Source organism: Caretta caretta, chromosome 7 (genome assembly GCF_965140235.1).
Source record: "Caretta caretta isolate rCarCar2 chromosome 7, rCarCar1.hap1, whole genome shotgun sequence".
Classification (NCBI taxonomy): Eukaryota; Metazoa; Chordata; order Testudines; family Cheloniidae; genus Caretta; species Caretta caretta.
In genome coordinates, this window is record NC_134212.1 from 51,402,565 (window position 1) to 51,418,678 (window position 16,114).

Below are 16,114 nucleotides of genomic sequence, written 5' to 3' on the forward strand. Positions count from 1 at the left end.
CGGGAGATCCAGGATATGTTACAGATGGGTGTAATCCGCCCCTCTGGAATCATAGAATCATAGAATCATAGAATATCAGGGTTGGAAGGGACCCCAGAAGGTCATCTAGTCCAACCCCCTGCTCGAAGCAGGACCAATTCCCAGTTAAATCATCCCAGCCAGGGCTTTGTCAAGCCTGACCTTAAAAACCTCTAAGGAACGAGATTCTACCACCTCCCTAGGTAACGCATTCCAGTGTTTCACCACCCTCATAGTGAAAAAGTTTTTTCCTAATATCCAATCTAAACCTCCCCCACTGCAACTTGAGACCATTACTCCTCGTTCTGTCATCTGCTACCATTGAGAACAGTCTAGAGCCATCCTCTTTGGAACCCCCTTTCAGGTAGTTGAAAGCAGCTATCAAATCCCCCCTCATTCTTCTCTTCTGCAGACTAAACAATCCCAGCTCCCTCAGCCTCTCCTCATAAGTCATGTGTTCTAGACCCCCTAATCATTTTTGTTGCCCTTCGCTGGACTCTCTCCAATTTATCCACATCCTTCTTGTAGTGTGGGGCCCAAAACTGGACACAGTACTCCAGATGAGGCCTCACCAATGTCGAATAGAGGGGAACGATCACGTCCCTCGATCTGCTCGCTATGCCCCTACTTATACATCACAAAATGCCATTGGCCTTCTTGGCAACAAGGGCACACTGCTGACTCATATCCAGCTTCTCATCCACTGTCACCCCTAGGTCCTTTTCCGCAGAACTGCTGCCTAGCCATTCGGCCCCCAGTCTGTAGCGGTGCATGGGATTCTTCCGTCCTAAGTGCAGGACCCTGCACTTATCCTTATTGAACCTCATCAGATTTCTTTTGGCCCAATCCTCCAATTTGTCTAGGTCCTTCTGTATCCTATCCCTCCCCTCCAGCGTATCTACCACTCCTCCCAGTTTAGTATCATCCGCAAATTTGCTGAGAGTGCAATCTACACCATCCTCCAGATCATTTATGAAGATATTGAACAAAACCGGCACCAGGACCGACCCCTGGGGCACTCCACTTGACACCGGCTGCCAACTAGACATGGAGCCATTGATCACTACCCGTTGAGCCCGACAATCTAGCCAGCTTTCTACCCACCTTATAGTGCATTCATCCAGCCCATACTTCCTTAACTTGCTGACAAGAATACTGTGGGAGACCGTGTCAAAAGCTTTGCTAAAGTCAAGAAACAATACATCCACTGCTTTCCCTTCATCCACAGAACCAGTAATCTCATCATAAAAGGCGATTAGATTAGTCAGGCATGACCTTCCCTTGGTGAATCCATGCTGGCTGTTCCTGATCACTTTCCTCTTATGCAAGTGCTTCAGGATTGATTCTTTGAGGACCTGCTCCATGATTTTTCCAGGGACTGAGGTGAGGCTGACTGGCCTGTAGTTCCCAGGATCCTCCTTCTTCCCTTTTTTAAAGATTGGCACTACATTAGCCTTTTTCCAGTCATCCGGGACTTCCCCCGTTCACCACGAGTTTTCAAAGATAATGGCCAATGGCTCTGCAATCACAGCCGCCAATTCCTTCAGCACTCTCGGATGCAACTCGTCCGGCCCCATGGACTTGTGCACGTCCAGCTTTTCTAAATAGTCCCTAACTACCTCTATCTCCACAGAGGGCTGGCCATCTCTTCCCCATTTTGTGATGCCCAGCGTAGCAGTCTGGGAGCTGACCTTGTTAGTGAAGACAGAGGCAAAAAAAGCATTGAGTACATTAGCTTTTTCCACATCCTCTGTCACTAGGTTGCCTCCCTCATTCAGTAAGGGGCCCACACTTTCCTTGGCTTTCTTCTTGTTGCCAACATACCTGAAGAAACCCTTCTTGTTACTCTTGACATCTCTTGCTAGCTGCAGCTCCAGGTGCGATTTGGCCCTCCTGATATCATTCCTACATGCCCGAGCAATAGTTTTATACTCTTCCCTGGTCATATGTCCAACCTTACACTTCTTGTAAGCTTCTTTTTTATGTTTAAGATCCGCTAGGATTTCACCATTAAGCCAAGCTGGTCGCCTGCCATATTTACTATTCTTTCGACTCATCGGGATGGTTTGTCCCTGTAACCTCAACAGGGATTCCTTGAAATACAGCCAGCTCTCCTGGACTCCTTTCCCCTTCATGTTAGTCCCCCAGGGGATCCTGGCCATCCGTTCCCTGAGGGAGTCGAAGTCTGCTTTCCTGAAGTCCAGGGTCCGTATCCTGCTGCTTACCTTTTTTCCCTGCGTCAGGATCCTGAACATGGGCATCTCCAGTGGTTCTAGTTCCCAAACCAGATGGGGAAATACGTTTTTGCGTGGACTACCGTAAGCTAAATGCTGTAACTCGCCCAGACAACTATCCAATGCCACGCACAGACGAACTATTAGAGAAACTGGGACGGGCCCAGTTCATCTCTACCTTGGACTTAACCAAGAGGTCCTGGCAAGTACCACTAGGTGAATCCGCCAAGGAAAGGTCAGCCTTCACCACACATCTCGGGCAATATGAATTTAATGTCCTCCCTTTCGGGCTGCGAAATGCACCCGCCACCTTCCAAAGACTTGTAGATGGTCTCCCAGCGGGATTAGGAGAATATGCAGTTGCCTACCTTGATGATGTGGCCATATTTTCGGATTCCTGGGCAGAACACCTGGAACATCTACAAAAAGTCCTTGAGCGCATAAGGGAGGCAGGACTAACTGTTAAGGCTAAGAAATATCAAATAGGCCTAAACAGAGTGACTTACCTTGGACACCAGGTGGGTCAAGGAACTATCAGCCCCCTACAGGCCAAAGTGGATACTATCCAAAAGTGGCCTGTCTCAAAGTCAAAGAAAGAGGTTCAACCCTTCTTAGGCTTGGCCGGTTATTACAGACTATTTGTACTGCAATACAGCCAAATCGCCACCCCACTGACAGACCTAACCAAAAAGAAACAGCCAAATGCCGTTCAGTGGACCGAAAAGTGTCAGAAGGCCTTTAAGCAGCTTAAAGCGACACTCATGTCTGACCCTGTACTAAGGGCCCCAGATTTTGACAAACCGTTCCTAGTAACCACAGATGCGTCCGAGCATGGTGTGGGAGCAGTTTTAATGCAGAAAGGACCTGATCAAGAATTCCACCCTGTAGTGTTTCTCAGCAAGAAGCTTTCTGAGAGGGAAAGCAACTGGTCAGTCAGTGAAAAAGAATGTTACGCCATTGTCTACGCTCTGGAAAAGCTACGCCCATACGTTTGGGGACGGCGTTTCCACCTGCAAACCGACCATGCTGCACTACAGTGGCTTCATACCACCATGGGAAATAACAAAAAACTTATTCGGTGGAGTTTAGCTTTCCAAGATTTTGATTTCAACATCCAACACATCTCAGAAGCTTCTAACAAAGTGGCTGATGCACTCTCCCATGAAAGTTTCCCAGAATCAACTGGTTAAAATCGTCCTTGAGATGTGGAAAATATTGTTAGTCTTTATGTACTTGGTAGTATATTTAGAGCTCTGTTTTTCCTAGAGCTCCAGGAAGAAATCCCAGCCAGCGTTTCACCCTAGCTGAGATTTGGGGGGGGGGTGTCATAAATATAAAGGGAAGGGTAAACCCCTTTAAAATCCCTCCTGGCCAGAGGAAAAATCCTCTCACCTGTAAAGGGTTAAGAAGCTAAAGGTAACCTCGCTGGCACCTGACCAAAATGACCAATGAGGAGACAAGATACTTTCAAAAGCTGGGAGGAGGGAGAGAAACAAAGGGTCTGTGTCTGTCCGTATGCTGCTTTTGCCAGGGATAGAACAGGAATGGAGTCTTAGAACTTTTAGTAAGTAATCTAGCTAGGTATGAGTTAGATTATGATTTCCTTAAATGGCTGAGAAAAGAACTGTGCTGAATAGAATGACTATTCCTGTCTGTGTACCTTTTTTGTAACTTAAGGTTTTGCCTAGAGGGATTCTCTGTGTTTTGAATCTAATTACCCTGTAAGGTATCTACCATCCTGATTTTACAGAGGGGATTTCTTTACTTCTATTTACTCCTATTTCTATTAAAAGTCTTCTTGTAAGAAAACTGAATGCTTTTTCATTCTTCTCAGATCCAAGGGTTTGCATCTGTGGTCACCTATGCAAATTGGTGAGGATTTTTACCAAACCTTTCCCAGGAAGTGGGGTGCAAGGGTTGGGAGGATTTTGGGGGAAAAGACGTGTCCAAACTACGTTTCCCAGTAAACCCAGATAAAGTTTGGTGGTGGCAGTGAAATCCAAGGGCAAAGGGTAAAATTAACTTGTACCTTGGGGAAGTTTTAACCTAAGCTGCTGAAAGTAAGCTTAGGCGGTTTTCATGCAGATCCCCACATCTGTACCCTAGATTTCAGAGTGGGGTAAGGAACCTTGACAAGCCCCAATGCCCCCCAGCCAGCCCCCCCCCCCCAGCTTCCCCAGCCAACCCTAATGCCCCCCAGCCAGCCCCACTGCCTCCCAAGCCCCTGCACCCGCATTCCCCAGCGAGCCGTTTCCATGGAGACAGGCGGGGGCGGGGCCTGTACTCCGCTCGCCCCGCCGCGGAGCCATTTTGGCTCGAACCGCCGGTGCTGAGCCTGGGACGCGGAGCGGGGTGAGAGCGTCCTGCAGCCCAACGGGTTCCCCCGGCCAGCCCAGCCCCCTTCCAACACCCCCCGCCTAGGCCGGGCCGGGCCGGGCCGGGCCAGGCCAGGCCAGCCCAGCCCCGCCCCATCTGAACACCCCGGGCCCTCTGAACGACCAGGACCCTTCCCCGCCTTATACGCCGCGCACGGGCTCCGCAGCCAGCCCAGCCCCTCCCCATTTCCAGCCCCCTCGGAACACACCCCGCCCCCCCAAACGGGTCCCCCAGCCAGCCCAGCCCCTCCCCATTTCCATCCCCCCTCCAAACACGCCCCGCCAGCCCCTCTGAATGGCCACCTCAGCCCCGTCCAAACACCCCCTGCTCCCCCCCCCCGGCCAGCTTAGCCCCCTCCAAACACCTCCTCATCCCCCCAAATGACCACAGCCCTCCCAAACGGCCCCCTTGGCCAGGCCAGTCCCCTCCAAACACCCCTCCGCCCCCTGCCCAGGCTGCCTGACCTGCTGTTCTCTTCTCGCAGCCACCCCATGGCGCCTGGCCCAGCCCCGTGCACTGTCCGCAGCCCTGTTGTGCTGCAGGTGGGAGATGTGAAGACAGATCTGGCCCGGCCCGGTGTGGCCATCATCGACGTGGTCTTACCGCCCGCCCAGCCCCTGGATGTACGTGTGGGGGCGAGCCCCTGCCCGGGCTACAGGGCTGGGGGAGTCGCGCGTGGCCCTCCACCCCTCCTGCTCGTGCGCCATGGTAGGGGAGGGCGCTTAGTGACAGTTGCAGGGCTAGGGGGAGCTGCTGCGATGTCTACGGGGCTGGGTAGCCATGGTAGGGCCCCGGGCTCCCAACAAACTCTCTGGGATACGAAGGGTCCCCCAGGAGGAATAGGGCAGCTCCAGGGAAACCCTGGGTAGCAGGGCTGTACCGGTCCCCATCGGGTGCCAGTCTGCACACTGTGGGGTGCCCTGATGCAGCAGTGAGCTCAGGTCAGAGCCCCGGTTTGCTTAGCACACTCATTTGGACACTCATTTGGACTCATTTGGGTAGGGTTCTCAGGGCAGACGGACCCAGGGTGGGCATCTGACACATGGGGACCCAGGTGCCATTGGCTGTGTGTTTGAGTAGCTCCCACTGCATCCAGTGACAGGGCGATGTACCCAAAGCAGCCAGGAGGGGCACTGCCACGGAGACAGGGAATAACACAGCCACCTGGGCCCGCTGGCCCCCTGCCAAAAAGCAGCATTTGGTGGCTGAATGCCAGGGGGGCTGTTGTACACTTGGGGCTCGAGGATGTTCCCATCAGTTTTGGAAGGGAAGATGCTCCTTGCATCACCCTGAAGTAGTTGGGTGGGAGGACTTGTGGACCTCGTCTCCACCAAGGGAAAGGCTCTGCGTTCAGCCGGCTGGACAGGAACAGGCCGGACACTTGGGGCACCTTATGCAGCGCGTTACAGACAGCTCTTGGAGTTGGGAGCAGGGCAGTTTTAGGCCCAGCCAGTGAACCAGCCTGTCCCAGAGCCATGGTAGTGACACAGAAGCTGAGGGAGAGCACCACTGGTGTGTTCCAGTTTTCTAGTATCTGGAGTGTAGCAGAGGGAGGGGCAGGATTTCAGAGCAGCGGCCAGAGACAGGTAGTCCAGAGTTACAGCCATCTCCCTGGGACTAGGGGTGCTGCCGGACAAGCATAGCAAAATGTGGGGCTTTGAAGCAGGCTTCTAAGTGTGCGTAGCTTGTATCGAAGAGTCTGGGGGACTGGTAGGTTTTCAACTGCCGTATTTCTATTTACTGTGTCAGGCTTGGGGCCAGGAGCTGTGTGTTCGGAGAGAGACAGGTTGTGAGGCCGAAGGGACCATTGTGCGGTTCTATCCAGACGTCCCGCATAGCACAGGACAAAGAATGTCCCCAGAATGATTCCTAGAGCAGCTCTGTTAGAGTGCCATCCAGTCTGGATTTAAACAGTGTCGGGGATGGAGAATCTAGCTCTGTGGGGCTGGGCATTCCCATGCCTTTCCTGCTGTCCATCGCACTGAGTGGACTCACTGGTGGATTGAAGATGTGGCTTAAAGGAGGCCCAGTGCATTACTTCTCTTGTGTGCTGGCAGGATCTCTCCATGTGGGTGGTGAGCAAGGTCTCCCCGTGGGGATACTTGCCTGTCTAGGTGGCAGAGGGCAAGCTCTCCCCGTGGGGTAGGCTCTCCCTGTGTGGGGACCTCCCTGGCTAGGCAGTAGAGGGCTGGCTCTCCCCATGGGGCAGGGTCGTGACCTGCCCGCTGGGTTGTCTCAGTTGCAGGAAATCGTCTTTAAGAACTCCTACACGGCTTTCCTGACTGTGCGGGTGCAGCGGCGCCGCCCCTGTGATGTGGGGCGTGAGGGTGCCAGGAAGTGGGTCACCTGCTTGTGGAATCACTGCCTGATGCCCAGCCCGCACACAGAGACCGGCTCCCAGGATTACTTCTCTCTCTTCAGGCATCAGGTCAGGACTCTCGACACCACTGGGACTGGGGGGCTGGGCCTATGGTAGCTGATTCCCCTGCAGCTAGAGCACAGTCAGGGCCCTGGCCACCACAGCCGGTACAAGTGCAGCTGGTCTGGGCCTGCCATGCCGGGGAGGAGAGAATGCTGGGGAGAAGCCAGGTGGTGCAGGCAGGCCAGCTGGGGACTTGCAGGAGGCTTGCTTCCCCTTTCTGCTGGGCTGCGGCTGAAACACTAAAGCAAGGCACGGGCTGCTTGTCCCAGCAGTTCCCATGGTGCTGCTCATAAAAGCAAACTCGATGTTGGGAATCCTGATCCCTGTGGTGTAATCAGGATCTCTTACTCCTCCCTGAATCATGTGTAGTGTTGTAGGGCTCCACCCCAGAACCAGCTGCCATTCAGTGCTGGGGCAGTGGATGAATTGCCCAGTGGAATTCTTGGCGATAAAATCTCTGCTTCCCCTCTGGCTGCTGCTGGGGGCATGGGCTGTCTCCCCTCCCTGACTCTGTGTCTCCAAGGCTGACAGACTTGATAGTTTATTGCATTGCGATAGTGCTGTGACTCCACCAGCACCATAGTGCTGGGACCCTCCCTGAGCTGCCAGTCCTCGTCCTTATCCTGCCTGGTGGAAAGGGCCTGGCGTGCGATTCTTGGCACCGATCTATAACTCCTGTCCAGCCATCCCACATTGGGCTCTGCTCTCTCCCCTCTAGCTCTGTCCCCTCACCAGAGCTGGCAGCCCTTGTGCCCCTGGCTCTAAAAACTAGCACCCAACCCCCTCACTGCAGCGGAGCTCTTGCTGCTCTGTTGTCTCTGGCAGATGCTTTGTGATGTGGATCAGGTGACTGCTGTGCGTTTGATTCTTCGCCAGCCCTCGCCCGTTTGGCTGAACTTCACCCTGGAGGAGCTGCGGCTGTACCCCAAGGACCAGCAGGTGAGTGACTGCCGGGGCGGTGTCAGGCTGCCCTTCCCCCATGGCAATGAATGCTGCACAAAATCACCTGTGGTTGGCGAGGCCGGAATCGCCCCTGGCCCTGCCTGCTGTGGAGCATCCAGCCCTGCAGGACTCATACTCTGCTAATCATCTCTGCCTCGGACTGCTTCCCACAGGTTCCACTGAGGTTGGGAAGCAGTTGCCCATCCCTTAGCCAGGGGCACCCTGTCTCCCCTCTCTGTGCTGTAAAGGCCACCCTCAAGAATGCAGATGCAGGGGGTACCGAATCCCACCCCATGTCCTGCCTGGCAGGGGCTGCCCCAGGCTCTGGGTTTGCCACATGAGGCTCTCCCCAGACCCCCCCACCCCCAGAACCCCGGGGAGCCCAGTGAAGTGCAGTTTGCAGCCTGGGCCATGGTGAATGTCCTCAGTGGTCTCAGGCTCCTGGCCATAGGGGCCTCTGTCTCTGTGGCCCAGGGAGTGTTTCCTACAGCACCCCCTGTCATCAGCCTGGCCCCAGCACTGATCACCTGCCTGTGCTGTGATTCTGAAGCCATCTGCACCAGCAGGGTTACAGTGACAGAGCAGACTGCCTGGGTGCCTGGGGAGGCAGCCAAGCAGGAGCAGCCGCACGCTCCGGCTGGACCCACACTCCTTTTGCTCGTGGCTACAGTGTAGTTCGCTTGGCCTAAGGAGTGTGTGCTGAACGCAGCAGCGGGGGCAGCAGGCAGCCTGTCCCTGTGAGCACCGAGGAGCCCGGCCTGCCTCCATCCATATGGCACATGGGGAGGGGGGCTCTGCTCTGCTTACCTGCCACCTTTGACCCCTTTCAGAGCCTGCAGACAGATTTCCCGACCTGGCTGTCTCACTTGGCCCCCCAGCAGCAGCCAGAAAACCTGCATGGGGTAAGCAGGCTCCTCATGAGCAGCGCTGGAACTGGGGTCTCCAGGGGAGCAGTGGGCATGTCCCGGCCAGGGTTGGGGTGTCCTGGGGGGAGAGGGCAGCAGGTGAGGTCCCTATAGGGGGTGGTGTGTCCTGGGGGGAGAGAGTGGGATGTCCCAGGGGGAAGGGCAACAAGTAGGTTCCTGGTCGAGCGTGGGGTGTTCTGGGGAGAGAAGGGGGGTCCTGGCTGGGGTGGGGTGTTCTGGGGAGGGCAGCGGGTAGGGTCCTGGCTGGAGGGGCGAGGGATGTCCCCTGCTGCAGACAGCTCATTTGGGCAGGGCAGGTGGATAAAGTGGTAACTGGGCTTGTGGGGGCCATGATCCCTGCCAGGTGTATTGGGATCTGCATGCACACTGATGCACTGCAGGAAGTGGTAGGGAGCTCCTGGACTCTGGGGAGTGGTAAATGTCGTGCAGCATGCTGGGTTATAGTTGAGAGCTGTGTGTCTGGGACAGGGGGACGGGCACCATAGTCTGCACTTGGCAAGCGCAGGTTAGCCCTGCCCGCCGGGAGCACATGGCCTGTTTGTGTTCCTCTTGCACGCGTGTCCTAGTACGAATACACACAAGGGCTAACGGCCAGCTGCCAGCACTGCTCAGCGAGCAAATTGCAACTGTCTGTTTGCATGTGCAATTTGAAAGCCAGGCCACAAGCCCTCCCCAGTCAGGGCACAGAAACAAGCCCCATGCCTGTCACTAGCCAGCTCAGCACAAGGAGCTGTTCGCAAGCTGCCTGCATAGAGAATTGCTTTCTGAATAACTTGGCCCCGACCACACCTGGGTGCTTCTCACCTACTTGGGCAGTTTGCAAACAGCAAAAGGCCAGATCCAGGGCCGTCCTTATCCATGCACAAAGTATGCAGCTGCGTAGGGCACCAGGAAATTTGGGGCACCACATTTCCTGGTGCCCTGCACAGCTGTATGCTGCTCCAGCCCCTGCCCCGCCTCTTCCCCAGGGCCCTGTCCCTGCTCTGCCCCAGCCCCGCCTCCACTCCGCCCCTTCCCCAAAGCCCCCATCCTGCTCTGCCCCGCCCTTTCCCACCCCAGCCCCGCCTCTTCCCACCCCTGAGGACTGCAGCAGGGCTGGGCCTGTGCTTACCCGGCGGCTGGAAGTGCAGCGACCTGGCCCCAGCCATGCCGCCATTGAGTGCTGGGGGGGTGGTTCCCCCTGCCCCCCAAGCCAGCCCCTCCCCCGCGGAGGCATGGGGTCATGCCTCAGTGGGGTTGAGGGGGACCTGGGGGTGCTGGGTGGAGGGGCTAGGGGTGCAGCATAGCTGAGTGGAGGGTTGGAGACCCCGGTGCGGGGGAGGGGCCCTAGTGGCACAGTGCGACTCAGCCAGGGAGGGCCCAGTTTGAAATGGGCAGACTAGTGCAGAAAGAGCCTGCCCAGGGTGTGGAGATCCAGCTCTGTGATATTTGGTCAGTTGTGATTCCTGTCCCAGATCTTGCATTGCACGTGTGCTCTAGGTCCTTGTCACTCAGTTTCTCTTCTTAAATGGGGTGCCCCAGGACTGTGTCCTCAGCCCTTTGCTGCAGAATGCATCTTAGGTCAGTGAGGTTGGTGTTCCGGTGGCCACTGGGGCTGTTTGTGAACGCCAGGTGGTGGCAGCTATGGGTGCATGCTATGGAATGAGATATGCCTGGGGCTGTGCTCTTCGATTGCCCTGGGCAAAACCATGCTCAGGAGGCACTTGGAGGGCATTGGAGCCGAATGGGTTGGCTGGGCTGTCAGCTCAACCTGAGTCAAGCTGGAATTTTCAAGAGTTTTGGAAAAAATGGCGAATTAGTTTCTAAATTCTGTTCAGCTCTCCCTCGTTCCCCTGAGTTCCCATCTGGAGTCTCCTGGCTGTGGCCGCTCCAGCACAGTGTGTGCTGTGCAATCAGTCTGATTTTGTTAATTAACAGCAGCTTGGATTTGAGGTCCTGGCTGTCGGTTCCAGGCACACTTACCAACAGACACCGAGCTTGATGTGCTCAGCTGGGAAGACCATGGCTCATGGTAGCCGGGATCTTCCAGGAAGCAGCTGCTGCAGATTCGACACAGACCGGAGCACTTTGACTGTGCAGCTAGAGAGTGCTCCTGAACCAGTTGGGCAGCTCAGCTGAGAAGAGCAGGCCTGTGGCCAGGCTGACCCTGCAGCACCAAGCCCATCAGGAAGGGGTGTGATGTTCCAAAGCAGCGAGTAGGGAGCTCAGACAGCAGGCCTGGCTGGGGTAGAGTCCTGGTAGTGACGTCCGGTGCTGGCTGGAGCAGTCAGAGGTGTCGTGTGTGAACTCTTCCCAGTCCATCCCCTGCCTTGTGGTTTGCTCAGAGAGCAGCAGTGCCTCACGCATTGGGCGGGGTTTCTGTGCAGAGACTGCTGGTCATACTGCAGTTGGACCTGGAGGCCTCCCTGTGCCAGGTGCTGCCCCAAGGCTCATCATCTGAAAGCAGACAAAGCAGAGTGGAGCAATGAGACGAAGTGGGCTTGGGGGAGAGCAGGATAACCTGGGTGCATGCCCAGCTTCAGCACAGCCAGGAGCAGTGCCCACAACTCGCCTGGCTGGGGCGAGAGAGCACTTGGCCCGTGGGTAATGGGGAGATGAGGGTTACCCTACCTGTCTGGAGCTGCCTTCAGGAACACTCATCTCAATAACTGTTGCTTGTCTGCAGGGTATCCCCGACCCGGAAAAGGTGTCTACAGAAGTCCAGCAGCTGTGGGTACTAACAGAGATGATCCATGCAAACCAGACGGCAGCCCGAATCGGGCGTTTTGATGTTAGTTTCCAGTTAGCTCTGTTCATTGCCCACTGGGGCTGGCCCCCTGCTCTGGGCTTGCTGCGTGGCCCGGCATGCACCGAACAGGCGGAATGTACCTTGGGCACTGGCAGCATCTGCAGTCTGAGCTGCTCCCAGCTGGCCATGCTGTACAAAATGCCATCAAACTGCTGGGAAAGCTCCCAAGGGTTCCAGGTCCAGGAGTGTTGGAGGTAGGGAACTCTCACCTCCCCAGTCCCAGCCTCTCTGATGTTCCAGCTCCAATTCCACTATAATGGAGGAGATAGGCTGTATGGGGGCTCTCTGCTCCTGCAGTCCCAGCAGAGGTCCCTTGGGGGTGTATTGGGGGCTGTGGGCACCTGCAGTCCCAGCAGCAGCCCCTAGGGGACGTGTTGGGGGCTGTGGATGCCTGCAGTCCCAGCAGCGGCCCTAGGGGGTGCATCAGGGCTCTCGGCTCCTGCAGTCCCAGCCAGCCCCAGCAGGAGACAGCGGGGTGTCCCAATGGGAGTGACTTTGCTCTCTGTGTTCCAGGTGGATGGCTGTTACGACATCAATCTGCTCTCCTACACCTGAGCTCTGGCCCAGGCTGCCTGCCCCGAACTTACCGCCTGCACGGCATGTTTTCTTCATCGTTGATTGGAGTCTGCTTCAGCTCTCCACAGTCAAGAGGGTTGTTTTTTCTCCCTCCCTACCTGTTCTGTTTTCCCTCAGCATCTCCTACAGCATTTCTTGGGCTTCTCCGCTCCCTGGCGCTGGCCAGACTCCTCCGTCTGGATCTCCCTGGGGCCTGCAGAGTTCCTCTTCTGGCACCACATAAGCTCCCTGTTCTGGGCCTGGCAGGCATGTCCCAGTCTCCTGATCAAACCGTTCTGCGGGTGTTTGGCAAAATGCCCCCCCCCCCCCCAGAATTTCCGATTAAGCCGGCTGCCAGTGGGATCTGGGTTGTCAATAACCCTGCGGTCGGTGAAGCTCAAGGGATGTGCTGGGCTCCGGGAACAGAGTTACTGCCCTGAATGCTGTACCAGAGCCCTCCAAGCTTGGGGCTGCCTGGGGCTCAGCGTGGGGCTGGTGTGCTGCAGGCATGGGAGTTGTGGCACAGGGGAGGGACTGTGACATTCCCTGTTTGATTGCTATTGCCTGTGGGCACAGGTGGCATCCATCTGGCTGTGCTGTGGAAGGTGCTACCTAAAAGCCACAGGGGCTGGGGTTTGTCTCTCTCCCCTCCAGTGCTGCTGTTCTGGGCAAAACTCCCAGCAGCCCCATGCTCTGCTCCCGAGCACCCAGTCCCTTCATAACGCTGGGGTGTGGGCTAGTTCGAGGGTTCACCGGGCTGCTCAAAAAAGCAGGGGATGGGGTGTGTCTTGGGAACCCCTGCAGCAACTGAGCCCCACTTTGTGCCATTAACTCTCCCGGGAGGTGCAGTGGACAGTGCTGCCACCAGACATGGGGTAATGGCATGACTGCCACTTTCCCTGGTATTCAGGGCAGTGCCCATCTCTCCCTCGTCAGCGAGCCAGGCCTGAGCAATGGCAGGAGGTGAACAGCCTGGCCTCTCCCCATGTTCTTTCCAAGGGGGCTGGAGTAGCTGAGAACCTTCCAGCCTCCTCTGCATGTAACCTCGCGCCCACCCTGGGATTGGCTGGCCCCAGCATCCAGCTGGGAACCGAGGTCCAGAGAGACTTGCCCTGGGTCACGTAAGGAGTTTTTAGCAGAGCTGGGACATGAGCCCTGCTCTCCTGAATGCCAGCCTAGTGCCCTCCTCCAGGTCAATCCTTCCTGACTACATGCTTGGCTGCACGTGACTGGGCTGGGCTGAGTAGGATGTGGGTCTTGGGCTGCATGCTGTTCCCTCCAACAGTCAATGTGCCCTTGGGGATCTGACCTTTGTTCTGCCCGTCCCCGCAGGGGCATGCATCGTGCATTTGCTAGATCTGCACCCAGCTGCTCTAATAAACAACCCCCAAAGTTGAGCTGTGCTAGTGGTTTCTCCTTAGTGGAGCCGGGCTGGCACATGCCATCCTTTCTGCCAGGTCTGGGCATCATCACTTCCCTATGGCCCAGCTTGGGGGCTGCCTGGGCCCAACCCAGCCTTCCCTCAGCTCTTAGAAGAGGGGAGCTGGGGCTGAAGGGCCAGTGTCCATAGAGGGGACAAGGCCAGGTTTCAGGAGAGCTGGGGTGGGGATGTGTGTACAAGGACTCACCGTGCCCCAGGCTTGTGGAGGTGAATGAGGGGAAGGCAGTGTTACCCACACAATCTACAGCACCCGGCCTATACCCTACGGAGGGCTCAAGGCATCAACCAGTCAATTTACGCACCGCACCCTTTTACACCCTGAGCCCTTGGAAGGAAGGCACCAATCCTTATATGACCCAGGGTGCCAGGGCAGCCCTCACTGAAAATGTCAAGGGCAGGGCAGGCTGCAAAAGGGAGAGCAGATACTCCCAAAACTGATGGTTAACACTGAAGTTAAACTCTGCAACCAGTCACAAACTGTGATTCTGGTCCCCCACGCTCGTTATCAAGAGCAAAAAAAAAAAAAAAAAATCACACAGCCCCCTTTATTGCATTCCAGTTCTCTGGCCCCCAGTCAGCACCTAGGTCCAGTACAGTGAGAAGTTGTTTAAAAGCTCTGCTCATATATACAAAATGTTCTAACCCCAAAGGGCCAGCCATGTTACCAGGTCAATACTAGTTTGGAACTTACCCAAAATACCAATCCTTTGGTGTCTAAAACTAAAGAGTATAAAGAAAAGAAAAAGAACAAGAAGAGAGTTATTAAATGGTGAAGCAGTCCGATACATACTTCAAAGTCCATATATCTGGTTCTTAGCAGTATTGGTGAGTTTGCTGGCTTGAAAGTCCCTCTGGAACACATGCACAGCTTGGATGGGTTATTCAGTCCTTGGTTCAGAGCTTCATTTGTAGAGAAGGTGCAGCAGCCTTTTATAGTCTTTATAGTCTTCTTTGTTTCAAACACAAGCTGCCCAGCACATGGCATGGAGAAGCCTTAGATTTCTGTCCGTAGAGTTCAAGCCCTTGCATGGCTTGCTGACTTATAAGGTGTAGTCCAGGGGTGGCCAACCTGTGGCTCCGGAGCCACATGCGGCTCTTCAGAAGCTAATATGTGGCTCCTTGAATAGGCACTGGCTACAGGGCTGGAGCTACAGGCGCCAACTTTCCAATGTGCTGGGAGGTGCTTGCTGGTCAACCCCTGGCTCTGCCACAGGCCTTGCCCCCATTCCACCCCTTCCCGCCCCCTCTCCTGAGCCTGCTGTGCCCCCTTCCTCTTCCCTTCCCCTCCAGAGCCTCCTCCACACCACAAAACAGCTGATGGAGGGGGAGGCACTGATTCGGTGGGGCTGCTGGTGGGTGGGAGGCACTCAGAGCAGGGGCGGGAGCTTATGGGCTGAGGCTGCTGATGTATTACTGTGGCTCTTTGGCAATGTACATTGGTGAAGTCTGGCTCCTTGGGCTCAGGCTGGCCACCCCTGGTGTAGTCCCTGGCTTTTTCAATGGGTTCATTGTATAGCTGATGACCCTTGATGGGCCATCAAACAGGCTAGACAGTGCTGATGCCAATCTATCTGGGGGTGTTACCCAGAAACACAGCATAAGTTTTGAAACAGATATATCATGCATATCTATAACTCACAAATCAAAAGTGATACAAACATATAAACTAGATCTTCATACTTAGCAAATCATAACATTTTCAAAGATACCTTACATGGCATATCTGTCAGATTCCTTGTAATTTTATAATATATCAATATCACAAAAAGAACAGGAGTACTTGTATCCTCACACCTTCTTGTCAACTGTCTAAATGGGCCATTTTGATTATCACTACAAAAGTTTTTTTTTCTCCTGCTGATAATAGCTCATCTTAACTAATTATCTGTATGTGTGTGTATATATATATATATATATCTTACTATATGTTCCATTCTATGCATCCGATGAAGTGGGCTGTAGCCCACGAAAGCTTATGCTCTAATAAATTTGCTAGTCACTAAGATGCCGCAAGTACTCCTTTTTGCGGATACAGACTAACACGGCTGAAAAATATCACAAAGTGTTCCCCATATTTCATACAGCATCACACCTGTCATAAATATTAAGGGAAGGGTAATCACCTTTATCTGTTAGACTCTTGGTGGTAGCAGCAATAAAGTCCAAGGGAAAAAGGAAAATAGTTTGTACCTTGGGGAAGTTTTAACTTAAGCTGGTAAAAATAAGCTTAGGAGGTTTTCATGCAGGTCCCCACATCTGTACCCTAGAGTTCAGAGTGGGGAAGGAATCTTGACAACACCTTACCCGTGGGGCTCAGGGAGAAACCTGGACAATTTAATTACTCAGCCTTTTCCATGGGCTCAGGGCTCTATGGGTCTGCGGGCCCTTTTCCCAGCGAAAGAACCTTATGCA

General features: G+C 54.8%; 1 protein-coding gene and 1 long non-coding RNA gene across 3 annotated transcripts in view; one reads left to right on the forward strand and one right to left on the reverse strand.

Annotated features, from left to right (window-relative positions):
• Window positions 1–5,196, reverse strand: part of LOC142072755 (uncharacterized) — a 38,601-nt gene extending 33,405 nt beyond the window's left edge. Inside the window, exon 1 of the long non-coding RNA XR_012669312.1 lies at window positions 5,093–5,196. This is a non-coding gene — a long non-coding RNA (uncharacterized LOC142072755). The remainder of the gene's footprint in view (window positions 1–5,092) is intronic.
• NICN1 (nicolin 1, tubulin polyglutamylase complex subunit) lies at window positions 5,120–15,705 on the forward strand. 2 transcript variants are annotated; one of them, XM_048856581.2, is made up of 6 exons: window positions 5,120–5,251; window positions 6,868–7,056; window positions 7,876–7,989; window positions 8,823–8,894; window positions 11,584–11,688; window positions 12,220–15,705. In XM_048856581.2, exons 1-6 carry the CDS (start codon window positions 5,120–5,122, stop codon window positions 12,259–12,261), a joined length of 654 nt encoding a protein of 217 aa, XP_048712538.2. In that variant the 3' UTR covers window positions 12,262–15,705. The 2 variants fall into 2 exon arrangements, with proteins under 2 accessions (XP_048712538.2, XP_074986746.1); XM_075130645.1 differs by having other exon boundaries at window positions 5,230–5,336.
• Window positions 15,706–16,114: the final 409 nt, after the last annotated feature.